Raw genomic sequence first — 17,591 nt, forward strand, 5'->3', positions numbered from 1 at the left:
TCACCCCCCACTTTCTTTTTAAAGGGGGAGGAAGTCGGTTTATTCTTCCGACTGGCCTGGCGGCGCGGCTATTACTCGCTTCGGGAGAAATGTATTCTTCGCGTTCTTCCTGTGGCCTCACTCATCTCTAATTACGAATCAGAAACAAGCCGGTCGACCTCGAATCTTCCACCCCCCTCCCCTCGCCTGCCCGACTCTTCACGAGAACCCTCTCTCTCGGTTCCTGCGTCTGGTCCTACTCCAGACCTCTCTGAATTCCCTCGGGAGTTCCTCGCTTCGCTACTTTTGTCTGATCCCCTTCCCCATCCCCGAAGCTCCACGCTTTTTTACTCCACGGTTTCTTTCTCGCAACTCGACTTTTCAACGAATAGATAATTTATGAAGCAACCCTCTGTTTTTAAAGAAATCCGTTTTGTTAGCTTTCGGAGAGCTTTTATTTTTTCCCTCCTCCCCCCTCCCTTCGCCGCTTGAAAAAACCCGCGCCTAGCAAAATATATATAGCGTATAGCTTAATTTTAATAAAGCCTATAGCTATATGCAGCATCTTGGATTTTGTCACCCTTGCTTCTCTCCGCCGTCAAATTACCTCGCGCCATTTCGAACTATCGCGAGATTTCGTCCCCGTCGCGCACCGCACCGCCGAGGAAACGGATTTTCGCACTTTGCCATTATGCAAATTCCTTTTAAAAGAAACCGATGGTGAGCGCGCTATCGGCGAGGGTGGTTGAAGGGGTTGGGAGAAAAAAGGAAAGCTGGAAGAGTCGAGATATCCGATAACGCTGGAGGCCTAACGGAAATTCTAAAAAGGTGCCTGCCCCTGGAACGAGTTGCGAGCGCCGCGCACCGTCGCCTCGTCATTTAAATAGCGTTTGTTCAAATACCCTGTATATATGTATATGCATGTATGGGATACACATACACACACGCGCAAAAATAAGCCTCGACTTTACGTTGATCCCCAGGGATTTGTTTTTTCTTCCGCCACTGATTTCACTCGAATTCACCGGAATCCCCCCCCCCCTCTCTCTTTTTTATTTCCTACTCCCCCCCAAATAACAATATTATAAAAAATCTGCCACGGATCATTTCAACACTAAGATCCTTTCTCGTGCACTCGATGAGATTTCGATGACAGCGACTAATACTCTTTATTCCCTCGTTAGCCGAGCAGTTTTTGAAATTACAGGAATTTATTCGGGCACAGCTGCGATAAATCGATGAGCGATCGATTCCCGCGGGGCTTCGCCCATGTAAATGACTCTCTCACGGAGGCGGCGGCGCTGGTGAATCGTTTTTATAACGAAATAATGACCAGCCTCGCTGGCAAATCTATGAATCGTCATTATTTCGTTCATTCGCTAACGCGTAACGTTAATTGCTTACCGTTATCCGCCGGCCAATTATTGTAGTTCCTCTTCCTGTCCACGTCGTTCGATTTCTGCTCCGATTTTCCAATCTCGTTGAGATTCGACTGGAATTTCGTTCCTGCAACAATTCAAGGGTCGTTGTATCAGACAAGGTTCCTATGTATGTAATTTTTTAATTCTTTTTTTCATAATTTCCGTCTTTCTCCTTGTTTTTTTTTTATCAGTTTCTCCGGGACCAGGTGCGAGGGAGACGCCTGATAGAGGGACGTATAGGGCTCTAGGAGGAGCAAAGTGGCTGGCAAAGGCGGTAACTAGTATGCAAACTCCGGGTAAACACAATTCCCTTATCCCGGATAGTCCCGTCCGTTGTGTTACGGGAAACAGCAAGCGGTGGCGGCGGCCAGTCAGTAACGATGGCATCCTGAAATTTCAGGAAAACCGTCCTAGGTCAACGAATTTCGTGCCAAGCAAATTTCCCGGTCAACTACTAGCCAGCCGTTTAATTCTCATATACCAACAGGAACTTAATACATACTATCTGTTGAGGAAAATGGGTCACCTGGTTTATTACGTAGGAAATTTTTGTAACGCTTCTGAACCAGTTAAGAAACATTTGTATATACATATATATAGTACATGGAAGGTACTGCATATACCGTGGAATTATCGCAGAATTATATATACACACACACACACACACATATATACATAGTACATCTTAGACCACGGTCGCATTGGATGAAGCTTGCAGCACAGTAATAGGATAGGCTTGTTGACAAAAGATGTTGACCAAGACCACCTAATACCTATATAGAGAGCCGTGAATATTGGCTGCCAGCTATTGAGAGTTTTGGTGCTCCTACAAGAAGACGGCCATTAGAGTGTTAAGCTGGCAGAGGCGCAAGGTCTCCCGGAGAACACGGTCTTGGCACAATAGCCCATTTCGACAAGGTAATGGTCGATCATCCTGGACTATACTGTACATATATACACCACACTATACGAAACTTACCACAGCTCTGCCATTTGGTTTGTGTGCATGCGTGTACATGTGCTATATAATGCAGAGCCAAACCTACTTGATATACAAGCCATGGGTGGAATGTATAGGCCAGACAGACGTATGCAAATCTTCGGCAAACATTAGCAGTGACAGTGTACTTGGTGCCTGTGTACCTATACACACACTGGGCGTCATTCAATGAGCGTGTGCTTGCTGTGTTTGGGTGAACAAACAGGTATGTACATTCACCCCCTCGATCTACAGCGACCTCTAACGAGAAGTAATTTCACACGCGGTGAGAGCATTCTCCCACATAGAGATTCATTGTATTTTTAATCCACTTGCCACGTTCTCTCATTCTCGTTTACTATTTTCTGTCTATGGAGCGTGTACGTAGTGTGTAAAGTGTTGATGGTGCTGGAATTAATTTTTTTCTTCGTCGTAAATTGCGAATATTATATATATGTATATAGTGGAGTATAAATATAGATTTTATTGAAATTAAGGTTATAGCAGGGAGGGGGGGGGGGGAGGAGGAGGAGGAGGAGGAGGAGGATAGATAGCCCAGTGTAATTCAGGTAGAGCGTTCCGAGATTGGTTTAAGCGCGTGCCTACATATGGTTAACAAGACTCGTATGCTATCGTGCGCGTACACGTGTGGTCCTTTATACCGAGGGGGTTGAAAAGCCCGGAGGAGTTGGGGCTTGAAGCTAAACTCGGCACAACAACGCTGGCCCTGTGGGATACAGACTGCCTTAGGTCTATCCAGGTGACTGTGTGCGCTTTCACGCGTATGCACAATCTCTTTAACACCCCCATCTCCCCACACACACGCACGCACACATCCCTTAAACGTTTCGTCAATCGCAATTTAATCAACGCCACTAATTTTCTTCTCGCTCTCTCATATTTTATAAATATATATATATATATATATAACATTGCACCTGTAATTTGACCGATTTTTTCATTGGACCAAAATTGCGATTATTACAGCATTGGATGAAAGCTCACTCGGAGTAAAATTGTTTTATAATAATAACGAACGTTATCACGATGTGATTGCTTCCGGAAGTTAATTAATTTGGCAAGTCGCGTTGTAGCTTTATTCGCAATCACCGAATGATTGCCAGTTCGCATTCAAGTAATTCGTATACGTACGCGTGTAACTCGCGCAATGGTATTTTCAGGCGGGGGTTGCTGCTGTTGGTTCCAAGTATTTAGCTAAATATAATTCGCGAGGAGCATTCCGCATTCTGTATCTTCCCTCTCCTCGATGTTGGAACAAGGGAATAAAAAGTTCAATTGCTCCACTGCAATATTATGCTGGCCAGCAGGGCATTTGTTTTGTTTCAAATATTTGCCACTGGCTTAAATACCGGAACAATATTATTCTGACGTATTAAAGCGGAATGATCGCTCGCCGCAGCGTTTAATTATTGTACGAACAAGATCCGACATAAAAGCGATTCTATTGTTTTTAATACTCTCGCATAATACGCTAATCATCGCGTTACGTATCGTTACAATGGAATATCGTTCTTTCTTGTACCTCGTTATTCGATCATTTGCAACATTTACTGCATATATATATATATATAATAAACAGTATTTCCAATTTGCCAGAGCTCTCCCAAAATAGTTATTCCGTCGCGTTCTCAATTCGGGTTATACGTAGCCTTATAATTTTCCTCGGATCTCGTTCCCGTCCGCTCTCCATCTTCCTTGTCCCAGTCGCACCCTCTTTCACTGATTTCATGCATTTACCGCGACGCTGCGACGACGACTCTTCCCCCACCCCCAGCCCCCCTCCTCCGCCCTCCTCATTCATCTTCCGTTCTTTTCGCTACTTCCGGCCACCCCTGACTCGACAAATGTATAGTACAACACGCCTGCGAAGTGCGAGTGTACCCAAACGTGCAGCAGGCGTAACTCGTAAGCGTGCATAAGTAATGTCTTGCTAAGCCAGCCGGGGTAAAGCGAACGCGTTATTCGAATGGCGGCGCCCCAATTCCTCCGCACAATTCGCCAGTTAAATCTCCGTTGCGGTGTAACGACTGGAAGCTTCTTCCCGCATTGTCCCACTGGATATACATTCTTTCGACTTTTTCCAGCGGCTAATTGTAAAGAAAACCCCCGTCGGGATTACGCCACGCGAGGGTTAAGCCGCCCTTTTTCAACGAGATGCTTATTAACCCGAGGCATCGGCGTTTTCGATCGCTTTCTTCGCTCTTATAATCCTATTAATAAACTGACGCAATCAGGCGGACCAGGAATTTCTTGATTCGGAGAAATTAATTTGGTGGAATAAGTGCGGGAGGGTGGAGGGAAATTAAAGGGTGGGTGGGGGTAAAATAGGGAAAGGTTTGGAGAAGAATGGATGAAAGGGGCGGGGGGTGAAGGAAACATTAATGCCACCCCGCAAACCGCAGATGTTGCGCCAATTACATGCCTTCTCCCCTCCAGCAGATTTCCAGATTCTCCGCACGCAGCCACCGGAGGGAAAGAGCGGGACATGACATACCATAAGCCGTATTCCGACTATAACGACCCTAACGCTCCCCTGCTGCAGTCGTGTTTCATCAAGCTACTCGATCTATCGTGCTAAATCTTCGCTCTTTGGATTTATTTTTATGGATCTTGAATTATCCTTCAAGAGTGGAATTTTATACCGGGGGGAGGGGTTGTTGGAGGGAAAAAGCGAGACACGACGAGCCACGAGCTGTATTATGATTGTAACGATACTGCAACTCTCCCCTGTTGCAATCGTGTTTCGCAAAGCTACTCGATTTATCCTGGCAAATCTTCAGGCTTTGGTCATGTTTTTATGTTACTTGAATTAATCCTGAAGAGCAGAGTTTTTATAAATATTCCATGCACTTTGGAGTACATATCGCAGAGGGTGAAAAGAACCAGAGGCGAAACACCATAATCTTTATTCTTACTGCGATGATTCCAACTCTGCCCCTTGATGCAATCGTGATTCATCAATCTACACTATTTATCGAGGCGAATGTACGCTCGTTTGGTGCGTCTTTGTGTAACTTGAATTAACCTTGAAGAATACAGTTTTTATGAATATTTTATAGAACTTTGTGAATGTAATAGAGGGTGGGAGGGTAAAAGGAGTGAGACACAACAAACCATAAGCCATATTTTGCTTGTAACAACCCACTACACTCCCCTTCTACAGTCGTGTTTCATAAAACTGCACGATCTATCGTGGCAAATGTTCAGTCTTTGGCCATATTTTTATGTAACTTGAATTAACCTTGAAGAGTGGAGTTTTTATAAATATTCTATGGGGTTTGGAGAATATCGTAGGGGGTTGGAAGAAGAAAGGATGGCTGAAGTAGCGTGGGAGTGAGGTGTGGTACAGGTTGTAGGAGTAGTGGAGACGAGAAGGGTTGGGGAGGAGAGGGAAGGGAAGAGAAGAGGGCAAAGACGGTGAACGTCGAGTGCGGCTGATATTATTCTTGGGTCTTCCTCGCCGCCGCGCCGGAGCATTATTAGTTCTAGCGTGTTAGCATACATGAAATATTGATGTTACACAGGGCCCCAACCTGGAATCTTCTCTTTCCCCTAACATAGCTACGCTCTGCGTGCTCTGTCTTGTACTACTACCTTGTACCTTTATGTATATATATATATATATATACTCGCTCCTTTTCTCATTTCGAGCAACTTTATTCCACCAAACTAGGAAGTTTATTGCAAAGACTCGATAATTCGTGGAATTCGCGAGCTTCGTGGTCCAAGAATTTCGGGAATGTCGCCCAGCTCATTTTTCTTGATTCAGCCACAGACTTTACCGCATTATTGCGTCTTAGCAATATTTTCGCAGCATTTCCGGCGTAGGTACTCATTCGCAACCCACGCCGCGCCACGCCACGTGACGTCTGAGTGATCGATGCGTTCCTCGAAAAAAGATCAAGATTGAAGAGAAACGCGCGCTGGATCCATAGAACTTTCTGTCATTTACATACATCTCCGTTGGAATGGAAATTCCGGCGCTTCCTCCAGGGCTAATTCCATCGCTGTTTTTGCGGGAATATTAAGGTAGAGGATATTAAAGTTCTGCTCGTACCACGAATCTCCACATGCGGTGCGTCTCGCTGATGAAATTATACCAAGAGTATTCATCGCGAAAATCCCAATCGAAAACTCCTTCCCCCACCTCATCTTTTTTTTGTTCCTTCTTCTTTTTCATCGGACCAATGAGTTTCAAGCTGTCGATTGGCAAACTTTACCGATCAATCACCTAATACCATAATGTGTAAGGTGTATACTACACGCGAGCCACGCCCAACCAATTGATTATTAACTATATATATATATATATATATATATATATATATATAAAGAGATAAACTTACCACTCTTGGCATTCTTCTCATTGTGGATCGTCAGAGAGCTGGGATTCCCGTAAACGGAATTATTCATCTCCGTCGCGGTATCCCAATCTGCAGAAAAAGAAGAGAAAAAATGTACTGGAGGCTACGTTCAAAATTATACCGTCAGCCATCGATATTATGGCGTTTAATCAAACGTAATATACTCGGTTAATTAAGTCGGCAAACACAGTATCGTTCTCCAGATGCATCGGAAATTTATGAAACAAATATAACCTACTCCATATCAGTCCCGTATAATGGCGTTACCATTGAAAATTGTAAACCAGTCAAAGTTCTGATATTAAAATCAATAAAATTCCCTCGCGGAGTTATTTTTGGCAGGATAATTGGAAAAACTGTGGATAGTCTACCGAAAAACGGCTGTACGTGACAATTTAATAGACTTGGTGGTTTTTTCCGGGGGAGTTCGGAGGTGGTTTTACGATCTTACCTTTTCTGGGCGGCTCGGTGGTGGGTGGACTGGGGCTGGTGCTCGGTGGAGGAGACACTGAAACGAAAGAAATAAGTTTTTATTTTTAATTAAAGTTTCTTCCTCGCTGTTAGGCGCGTGTGCGCAGCCAAGATGGGATAGAGCGGCTTCGGGATGAGAGGGCTGAAGGAGTGGGGGGGAGCGTTATGGATCGCGCCACCTGTTACTAACTTCACCCTCAAACGTATTAGCCACCGTGGTGGTCCCGGCCAGACTGGCCAAACTCTACATCATATTTTACCCTCATCCAACCCTCCCCCACCCCCCCCCTCCCTCTACCCTTTGCCCTCTTGCCCCAAAGGAAGAGCCGCTATACTTGAATAATTATTCCTAATTTCGTCATTCGTCCTGGCGGACCTGTCCGCGCCTGGATTTACTACTAGCCACAGCTGACTGCGATGATCCGTTAAACAGACTACTCCTACACAACTTCTGCAACCAAACTTAATTTACCATTCCGCTTTGACAAAGATACGATTGTAGCGGAAGAAACGGGAATGTTCCATGCTTATTCTTCGTCCACCGCAATATTGCTATTATTTTCTAGTTTATGCTAATAAAACAGTCCTTGAATCCTGGAAGAGATTTAATTTCGTGCCAGTGGCTTGAAAGAGCACAGATATTTCTCTTATTTATTTATTTCGCACATTTCGAGGATACGCTCTGGTATAGAGACGGATAGATTCGGAGGGACGTATGTGGTATCCGCACCGTATGTACTGCTCCATATCGCAAAGAATTCATTGTCATTCGTTGTGAAAGCTTGAGCGATTACTCGCAGGTGGGATAGAGGAGAGTAGGATGTATATCGGATAAAATAGAATGAAATGATAAAGTACGTGTCTGCGTGAATGTGTTTACACGCTCGGCCGGAGCAGAAATATGTAAATGCTGCTTTTATCGAGAAGCATCTGTAAGATTAAATGATCTGCAAATATGTATCCTGTTAGCTGTCATCCTTATTCCTATTATTTCCCTACTCCCCCCCCCCCCCCTCCCCTACTCTTATATATCAAGCAAATTCTTTTTTAATTTCTCAAGGCTGCAGCAGTCACGCGATATCCCGCGAAAGCTTCGTCATACTCCTGCGTTATTATCTCATTCGAGAAATGTTTATAAGTATACTTGCACTGGAAGAGTAAGCAATCAGTGTTTTTTCCTCCAAGATGGAAACTTGCCAAGGTTTCTCTTTTTCGATTTGTCGAATAAATTATAACGTCCGGAGTCTGTTTTCGCGAAATTCCGTAATTAGAATTGACATAGGGTGCAATATTTAATGTGCAAGACTGAAGTGGAGAACTTGGGACGGAGCGGTCCAGCGAAAGTAGGACGAGGCTATTAAACTAATTGAGGCATCCTAAGATTTTAACGGGTTCATTTACCATGTCATTTTCGACATTTCCAACTGGTACACCGTATAAGATTTATTCCAGTCTAGAAATCAATGTGCACTGCTGTCTTTCTCCTCTCGATATTCCTCCAGGCAAAATGCTGTTTGCATCGTGGGAGACTGACGCGTTAAAGACACGAGGCTTATTAATTGCTGCTAGCGAAAGACTCGATGCATCGAGAAGTCTGCTGGGCCAATCATCAATCAGCTCGGCCAAGTTAAATGAGCGGGACAACTGGCTTTAATATCTCCCGGGAGAAATAAAAGTTGGCTCGATAAATCAAAAGTGAAAAGTGGCCGTCCAACTCCCTCATGCCCCCTCCCCCCACCTCCATTTCACCCCCACCCCTCTTTACCACCCACTAGCAACGAATGCTAAACGAAAACCGACTGGTTTCCACGATTTTTCCTGGACAAATTTACAAACGTTCTCGAATCCTGCGCCCCTTCCTCGTTAAAGTCCTCTTCTTCCTGCTGTTATTATTATTATTATTTAATTACTAAATTCCCCTCCCCCCTTCCGATAGGTTGCTCCCACCACGACCTCCACGGAGCTCTGTCAGCATTATCTTCCCTCGCGCCTTGTTTTATTCCCCATCATTTTTTATCAAAGCGCCAACCAACTCTTCTCTTATTTTAATCTTGCAGCTTTCCATCTTTCTCAAAACTCGGGCCGCTAATGCCTCTGGCAGCGGCGACTTGCAAGAGTGATAAATGAATTTTCATCTCTCTCCTCACCCCCTCTCCTATTCATATCTATGAGGCGGAAGGACGAGCCGCGACGCGGCTGGAATTGGATAATCTTCCAGTAATAAGTATGGAGAACCTGCAAATTGGTCGATCGACTCTCGTACTTCGCGAATTCTTCAGGAATTTTCGTGCAAATTTTCTCCAAAAATAAGTAAATAAAATAAAGAAAACAAAAAACATACACAGATACACCCTTCGACAATCCCAGGTAGTTGTTTTGGTACCAAAAGGGGTTGGTTTTCGAATGATCTCTTCGCGTGGGTATCGGTCGAGTGGGGGGGGGGGGGGATGAATTGATAAGCGTCGCTTTACAGTCTCGAGGGGTAGAGCGAGAAAGATCTTGATGGAAGGTCGTCCGAGACAAGCGATACGTCAAGGAGTGTTTAGCAGAGTGGGGTTTGAGGCGTGAGGATGGCTCGAAATCAAAGAGCTAGGAAGTGGAAGGGGAATGAGGACCGGAGGTGAGACAACGAGAGAGCCCCAGGGCCATCGCCATGAGCCAGGGCCGCTGACGGCTCGTAAGATTGATTGGAGTTACGGGATGGAAAATTAACGGTCTGGCCCGGCTGGTCCGGGATGCTGGAAAGGTGCAGGAAGGCGACGAGGGCTGCGTGACAGCAGCCGCATACTAATTCTCCACCCTCACCCCCCCCCCCTTCTTCCGATGAATCTCTCGCAGAAGGACCCTCCTCCTCCCCCCCCCCCCCCTCCTTCCCCAAGTGTGCCCAGGAAATCGAGTCGAAGAGTTTTGCAACTTGATCTCGACGACGATTGGCGATAATCGAGCTTTTATGGGGACGTGGTGCAGGGGTCGTGTATTACGCAAGGTGGCCAACCCTTGATTGCACCAAACGTCCGCGAATATCTACGCATTGATACGTCAGCAGGTAGTCCGGCAGGAGTAATTACGTACGATGACTGCAGGGACACCGACAAAAGCTCCTCACCGGCCCATTGTTTCAAGAAATTGGGTTAGCGATCGAGGCTGCCCGCGAGGCTGCCAATTTCCTTCGGCCAAATTAGTTTCTGTCGACCCTGCATGTTAATCCCTCATTGCTTATAGAATTCCCCTCATTAATGGTTTTCACTCCCCTAAAAACCAGGATCATTGCACTTTTCCACATTTATCATCGTCCGCGCGAACCATCATTTCCCTGCTTCTATATATAGCAACGTGGGAAAAAGTTTTAATTAAATCTATTATAATAACCATTGTAGTAATTATTAATTTCTCTTGGAAAAGTGGAAGCTAGTCTCTGGACTCTTCAGAGACCTTCCTCGAGGACTAGCTTTCCTGGAATCATTGAATTATCGCGGAACAATTGATCGTCGGTTGTCTCTGCGCGAGGAGTAAACACTTTGGCGAGTAAAACTGAAATTTGAAGAACGGTGTATAGAAAAGTGTATAGGAAAGACAGCGTTGGGTGAAAGTTGCAGGAGGAATAAATCGATAGTTCGAAGGGGCATCGCAACGTTGATGGACGATGAATTTTGTTTGGATTAGTTTGAAGAAATATCATCAGGATGTTCGATGATATATCACGGCTATATTCGTTTCCACGATTGTCACTTCCGTTGCGTGATTTCGTCGCTTCTGTATAAATATACTCGCTGACGTTTTATCGTTTATCTTCTATGGCTCCGTCTGGCTATTACTAGGGTATATCTACTGACATCTATTAATATCACAGCGATACCAGGATTCGACCCACGAGTTAAATTCACCCGTGGAGAGAGAAAGGCACGACGACTCTGCCGGAAAAAGAATTTGGTCTGATGAATTATCGATTTTACTACTTAACACTGAACACAGAACAGCCAGCAGGCTGCAGGTATACTATTTATGATCGCGAAAAGTTTCCTTCCGTTCACAGTTACTTAGGAGCGCGACTTCCGGCTGTTCTCAAGCAAGTTTCTGCGGGCATTTCACGAACAGATAGCGTTAGGACATAGGTACAGGAATCATATAGCTTTTGGAAGAAGGGGTTCTTGTCGGGAGCAGATGACGTGGGTCGAAAGGTCGAGGAATTCAGGTAGATGGGATCTGTCGCTCAAACTCTTTATGCCTGGTTATTTTGAATCGTATCAGGACGATTTTTCGTCCCGGCTGACGTTCCATGACATCTCACGGGTCTACCAATTACAGGGGAATATTGCCCAGACCCGGACACTGCGTGGGACGAGCGCGAGATTCACTTATGGAAATCTCGAATCGTGCTAGATAACCCGTGGTCTTCGTACGTAGGGAGGGGATAGTTTTGCACGGTTCTAGACACTGTGCGAAAGGAGCACGAGATTCTCTCGTTTCACTCGTGGAAATCTCGAAACGTGCTAGAGATAACGCGTGGCGATTGGATTGAGGGGGGGGGGGGGAGTATTGTCTGCACTAGGATGATGCGTGAGACGCGCGTGTGATTTACTTGTTTCACTTGTAGAAAGCTTGAAACGCGCTATACGACTCTTGGCTATAAAATCGAAGAGGGGGGGAGTAGTATTTTTGTTTAGAAAAAATAATAGAATACAGGAGGGGTGACGTCACGTGTTATCGTCGATTCCGTCATCCGGAACAAATGACGCGTTCTGGAATATTTAGCACGCGTATCGAAACTGCACTAAAGACGACGAAGGATGTGACGTGACGATAAAATAACACACGAAGACACCGCGTGGAGTTTCCAACTTACCCCAGCCATTTTACAGAACACTAAAAAGTAATACTGTGTCATTAAAACTGAAACATGCTACAAGCGTAAAACTCGACGTTCTGATGCTTCGAGTAATATTATAAAGCAGCTGCTTCCTTAATAAATCATCTGCAAATGATTCAACGGTCACGGGAATTAATTCGTGCGGCTGAAAATGAGAGAGGAGATTTAAGGGTGAAAACACTTGATAGGGATGTAGGTCAATCACTGGGACGGCCAGGCGTTTTTATTTCCTCTTCTCTCCTGCTGCAGGTTTCACGAGATGGGATCGATGCTGCGAGAATGGAAAATTACTGCTTTACAAAGGGTGTATCGATTTATGATGAATTAGCTATGGCAAGTATGTGGATATCACACGATATCCATTCATCAGCCTCTCCTTCTAGTAACGAGAATGCATATTCAATTTGACAAACTTTCCGATTGGAAAACTTGCCGCGTGATTTATTATTGCAATTTTTTTTCTACTTGCTCGCTGATAAAAAAGATAGTGAAAGAGTGAGAGAGAGAGAGAGAGAGAGAGAGAGAGATTCCTCATTATCGGGAACCGTAACTTTTCCCTTATCGTCCTCCTCTCCAAGTAGAATACTGCAATTACAGCCATTACACGCTCCAGGAATTATTTGCGACCACAGATCGATATGCGATGCATTGATAAATATTTGCGATAATTAAAATTTGCCGAAAGTCATCGTTAATGTATACGCACGCACACATATGCATATATATGTTCATCTTCCCGCGAGAATAATTCAGTGCAGGAATTATTATTTCAGAAAACTCGTGTATTATGCGGAACATCAAGAGAGATAAAAGCGACTGCGAAGAATCGATACAAGTATATATATATATATATATATGTATACACACTATAGAGAGAGAGGCGAGGGGGTACGGAGAATATTCGCAGGAGTTTAGCGAGATTTTGTTTAGCGCGATTCGAAGCAACGAGTGATTCGCAAGCAAGAAGAGCGTCGAAAGTTTGTCCAATACAGGGAGAGTCCCCAGCGACGATTTTCACTGCAGGGCCGATAAGCTTTGTCGGATGTTCGTCTAATTAAAATACGAGGGAGGGGAAAGGGGTAGAGAGAGAGAGAGAGAGAGAGAGAGAAAGCACTATTTGCGGTATGGGGATGGATTTCTTTTCTCCAATTCAGAATCCAAACATGTTCCACCGGCTGATCGGCGACGTCTAATTAAAAGCGTCGGTCCGGCCGATTCCTGACGTTTATTGGCGCGAGTACTCAATCACAGGGGGAGGGAGGGGAGGAGGGTGTCGAGTTGGTAGAGGGTTGGAAGGATCGACTGGGGGGTGGATAAGTCGGCTTGGCACGCATCCTCCTCCCTCGGGACATTGGCGTACGTTTCACGGAGGTTTTGCTGGTCTGGGTAGGGAAGACTCGCTTGTATAATTCATGGTACCATCCACGCTGGTCGGTCGGTCAGGTCTTCACGTAGGGGAGACACCCTCCCCTCGAAATCCTCTTCTTTACCCCCGCAGCATCTCAATGCTGACCGACCACCGGATTAGACCCAGGAAATTGCCAAACTTCGACTCGACTCGACTCGACTCTCTGGAAAAGTCCAGCTTGGCTCAACCCTCGCGACTCCCCCCCCCCCAACTCCCTACTTTTTTTCTCTTTACTTCCTGAAACCGGATGCTCCTTAAACTAATACCGTGCAACTTGTGCCGTCCCCTCTCCTGCACGCGCTCGCTAATCTCGTTCTCTCTTCACAATGGCAGAAAAAAAACGATAACCGAAGGTATTTAAAGAGCCGAGGACAAATTTATTGCAAATTTAACTAAGATCTATTTAAAACTATTTCATTCAATTGCTGGTATTACCGAAATTCCGAACAAATTAAACCATTTGATGTCGATTAATCTTGGTTGCACGAATGAACAATGGGAAACTAATTATGCATTAACTGAGAGGGGGTGGGGAGGATATGGTCGCAGTAGAATTGGAAACCTTTGATTAGCTCATAATTAAGAAGCTATTGTAATTTTAATTGCATTAGCGCGAACGAGCAAAAAGTCATAATTGACTAGAAAGCCTTAATTAGTGGTTTCCCATTAAATAAATTCATTATTAATTGTAGAGACGCAAACGCGAATCGCCTATTACTGCTCATAGATATAATTAAATTTCCATCGTTGTATATATGCGATATGGGTAAAGCGTAGCTGTACCATTTGATATAACAATCCATTTTGATTTGTCCTCTTTTCCGCCTGTACAGAAATTAATACACGCTTTTTTCATTTTCTTGCTTTTACAGAGCGCAGGGGATATTGGAGTACTTCAAAGTAGTTGCTGGCTATTTATCGGGCAAACCGCCAAAAGAAAACACAAAGTCCCCGGTCGCGTCTAGAAAGTTGGTGCGAATGAATCTGGCGAGTTGCAAGCATAATAAAGCATTTTCGCGCATCCCTGCTGCTGACCTGGCAGCTGCGAGAAACTCGAAGCTTCTCGAAACGCGTTGCGCCATATAGGTACGTGCTACAAAGAAATGGACACAGAAGCGAGAACTGTCTTTCGCTCTTTCGTCTCTCTTTTCAGCGTCGTTGTCATTTCTTTTCCTGCTTCCTATCGGCGGGGCGCGGTGCGGCGGAAAAACCGATTTACCAGCAAAGCTACTCGCATGCAGACCAATCGTGAATGCGCGAAAGCGTGGGAGTTCCGTCGCGGAAGTCGTGAATTCCATCAATCCCCGCTACTGAGAAATTGCATCTGCCTTTTAGGGCACCTTCAATCTCTCTCGCAGATACTGCGCGAGTCAATCTCTCGATCCAGCGAGCCCGCGAAAGCCTTGCGGGTGTCACAATGTTTTGTTAAAGCTGACATATTCAGATACATCTGCTCAAACTACCGAATACCAAAAGTTTATGAAAAGTCTCATCTCTCGCTCCAAGGAAAACTTACGCCTTCCACAAATCCATTCCATTTCCCAACGGCTCAATTTCATTCCCTGTACCACTTTGTGCGTCAACTAGAAAACACATCATCCTGTTTAACGCTGAAATCTAATATCGATGTATTTACCGATCGAGCAGCTTCTCGCTATCCCCTTAAAGTTTCCTTATTTTTTTCTTTATGTACTTGGTCTTTCGTGATGCTTCGATAGAGGCTTTGAGTTTTTTACTTTGATTTTATTGTGGTATTTTTTGTTGTTACAGAGGACGGTTCATTGAATTAATATCATAATGGGAAATCAGAAGTGCGGGAGATGCTCGGTTGATAAATATAACATTTTTTCCAAATATAGTATAGAGAGGAAGCACATCCTTTCTTCGATTTATCATGGTCATCGATGCTTTCTTATTTCTTTCAAGATTTTTAATTATAATTATGGTATATTTACCGACAGAGCAGCTTTGCCCTATCCCCTTAAGGTTGCATATTTTATTTTTCTATACACTTGATATTTCGTGCGCTTTGATAGCAGAGATTGTCCGATTCACTTTGCTATGCTTTTAGTGTACTACATTACGTTATACTGAACACATTTCATTATATCAATAGTATAATAGGGTGAATCGTAAAACGAGAGCTCGATCGGTACATTCGAAATTCTCTCTGACTATAGTATATAGAGGAGAAACTCGCTCTTTCATCCATGCTCCTTTATATATTTTTCGATGTTTTTACCGACCGAGCAGCTTCGCTATCCCCTTAAGCCTCATTATTTCTCTCTCTATTTACTTGATTTCGTGAGTTGTCGATAGAGATTGTCCGATTTAACTTTGTTACGCTTGTACTGCTACATTACGTTACTGAGAACGTTTCATTATATCAATAGTATAATGGGGAATCAGAAAGGGAGCTCGGTCGGTACATTTGAATTTCTCTCTGGCTGTATGGAGAGGAGACACTCGCTCCCTCCGAGATATCTTGGGCATCGATGCTCTCTTATATTTTTCGACGTTTTTTGTTCGGAAGGTCCTCCGCTGCGGTAGGGAGTTTCCCATCCAAATACATATAAGCTCCTTATGCCACAACAATGCCCGGCTTATTGGTCTGCAGCTGCCAGTTGTTATAGCGAGCATAGTTTGCCTTTCAAACCGCAACTTCGATATCTTGACTAATGCACATTATACTCAATAGATTGCCCACATTTATAGCCGCATTTACCGAATTTCGAGCAAACTGGACTCCCGCTAATAAAGCCTGTTTTACCGACGGAGCCTATCTTTTTTTTTTCTCGTCGTTCATAAATATATATGTACAGTCAGAGGCAGATCAAAGCTCCGATTAAGTCACGCGAAATGCTTGCAAGGTCCTCGTGCAATGATCCTGACAAAATTCTCTTCTTATCAGTACGTTTCCTCGAGAGTATTCCTTTAAATGTTGCTCATGCGATAAAAAAAACTTGGGCTCGAAAGAGGATTCGGTGATAAAGATCGATATATTTGAGTTTTTTTCTCTCGCTCTGTAGAGATGCTTTTTACACTCGCCAGGAGATACTTGATATTCTCAATCCGCGACCAGACTGCCTGAATACTGAAAATACATTCAGCCTGTATCGACGTTCTTCCCCTGTGACGAACAAAAATTTCTGTCGAACGCGTCGTGAATTCTTACCCTGTTTTGGATTACAACGAATATTACATTTCCTTATCTCAGGAACAAGCCTTCCTTTATCATGCTTAATGGACGAGCTGCGACTGGAATAGCAAAATCCATCGCCCGATGGAAATAATCTTCGACCAATCATATTGCTTCCTTATACCTATATATACCAACGAAATAATATTTCTTTAAACAAATCGTCACTGTTTACGTCTCAACGTCTCATTGGCCATATTTGTTAATTATTTCAATCTCAAAAGCTTTTCTCCGCTGTACGAGAAAGTGAGTTTTTTTCTTTCTGACGAAATAATTCTCAACGAGGTGTGTTAGCACGGAGCTCCGGGAGCGGGAAGAATGGTAAAAGTGGAAGTCTGAGAAAAGTTCCCCTTTTTAATTCAACGGAAATCTTTCCAATTGCGACGAGTGTGCTCATTTCGGGGACGTTAGCCTTTAGCAGTAATGAATTGAAGCGTTTAGCGAACAGCATCCGGCAATGTAGCAGCTCCACCAAAAGGGATAGGAGAGGGGCAGAGGAAATAATGAACGTCACTCATTAACTTTTGTCCCCAGGCTTATCCCCTTACCATTTCCATTTGACAAACTAACGAGTTTTTCTTTTTCCCTCCGCCCCCCTCCTGTCTCTACTCTGATTTTCGCAAGAATTTCCAGCGACCCACACGCACTTGATTATCCCCCCCCCCCCCTCCCTTTTAAATTCTTAAGCACAAAAACAGCTGGAAGATAAAAAAGAAGCTACTACATGCACGGAACACGCGGTTGGAAATAATTGAAAACGATGCTAAATTAGCCATTAAACAGGGATTAATCCAACGATAACATATATATATATATCGTCCAAGGTTAAACCAATGGAGTTATTGGACTGGAGGAATCTCGGTTGATTTATATGTATTTTTC

At 44.2% G+C, this 17,591-nt stretch overlaps 1 protein-coding gene across 1 annotated transcript in view; it reads right to left on the reverse strand.

The window, feature by feature from the left end:
* The window catches only part of LOC136779337 (lachesin-like), a 140,303-nt gene that overhangs the window by 4,633 nt on the left and 118,079 nt on the right, over positions 1–17,591 (reverse strand). Inside the window, exons 9-11 of the mRNA XM_066736871.1 lie at positions 7,216–7,272; positions 6,747–6,833; positions 1,384–1,485 (exon numbers count right to left, since the gene is read on the reverse strand). Of these exons, the coding sequence (XP_066592968.1) occupies positions 1,384–1,485; positions 6,747–6,833; positions 7,216–7,272 (246 nt within the window). The remainder of the gene's footprint in view (positions 1–1,383; positions 1,486–6,746; positions 6,834–7,215; positions 7,273–17,591) is intronic.

The sequence above is a fragment of the Prorops nasuta genome, unplaced genomic scaffold (genome assembly GCF_024137725.1).
Source record: "Prorops nasuta isolate Cenicafe-Biocafe unplaced genomic scaffold, Cenicafe_Pnas_1.2 PNAS00002, whole genome shotgun sequence".
Lineage (NCBI taxonomy): Eukaryota > Metazoa > Arthropoda > Insecta > Hymenoptera > Bethylidae > Prorops > Prorops nasuta.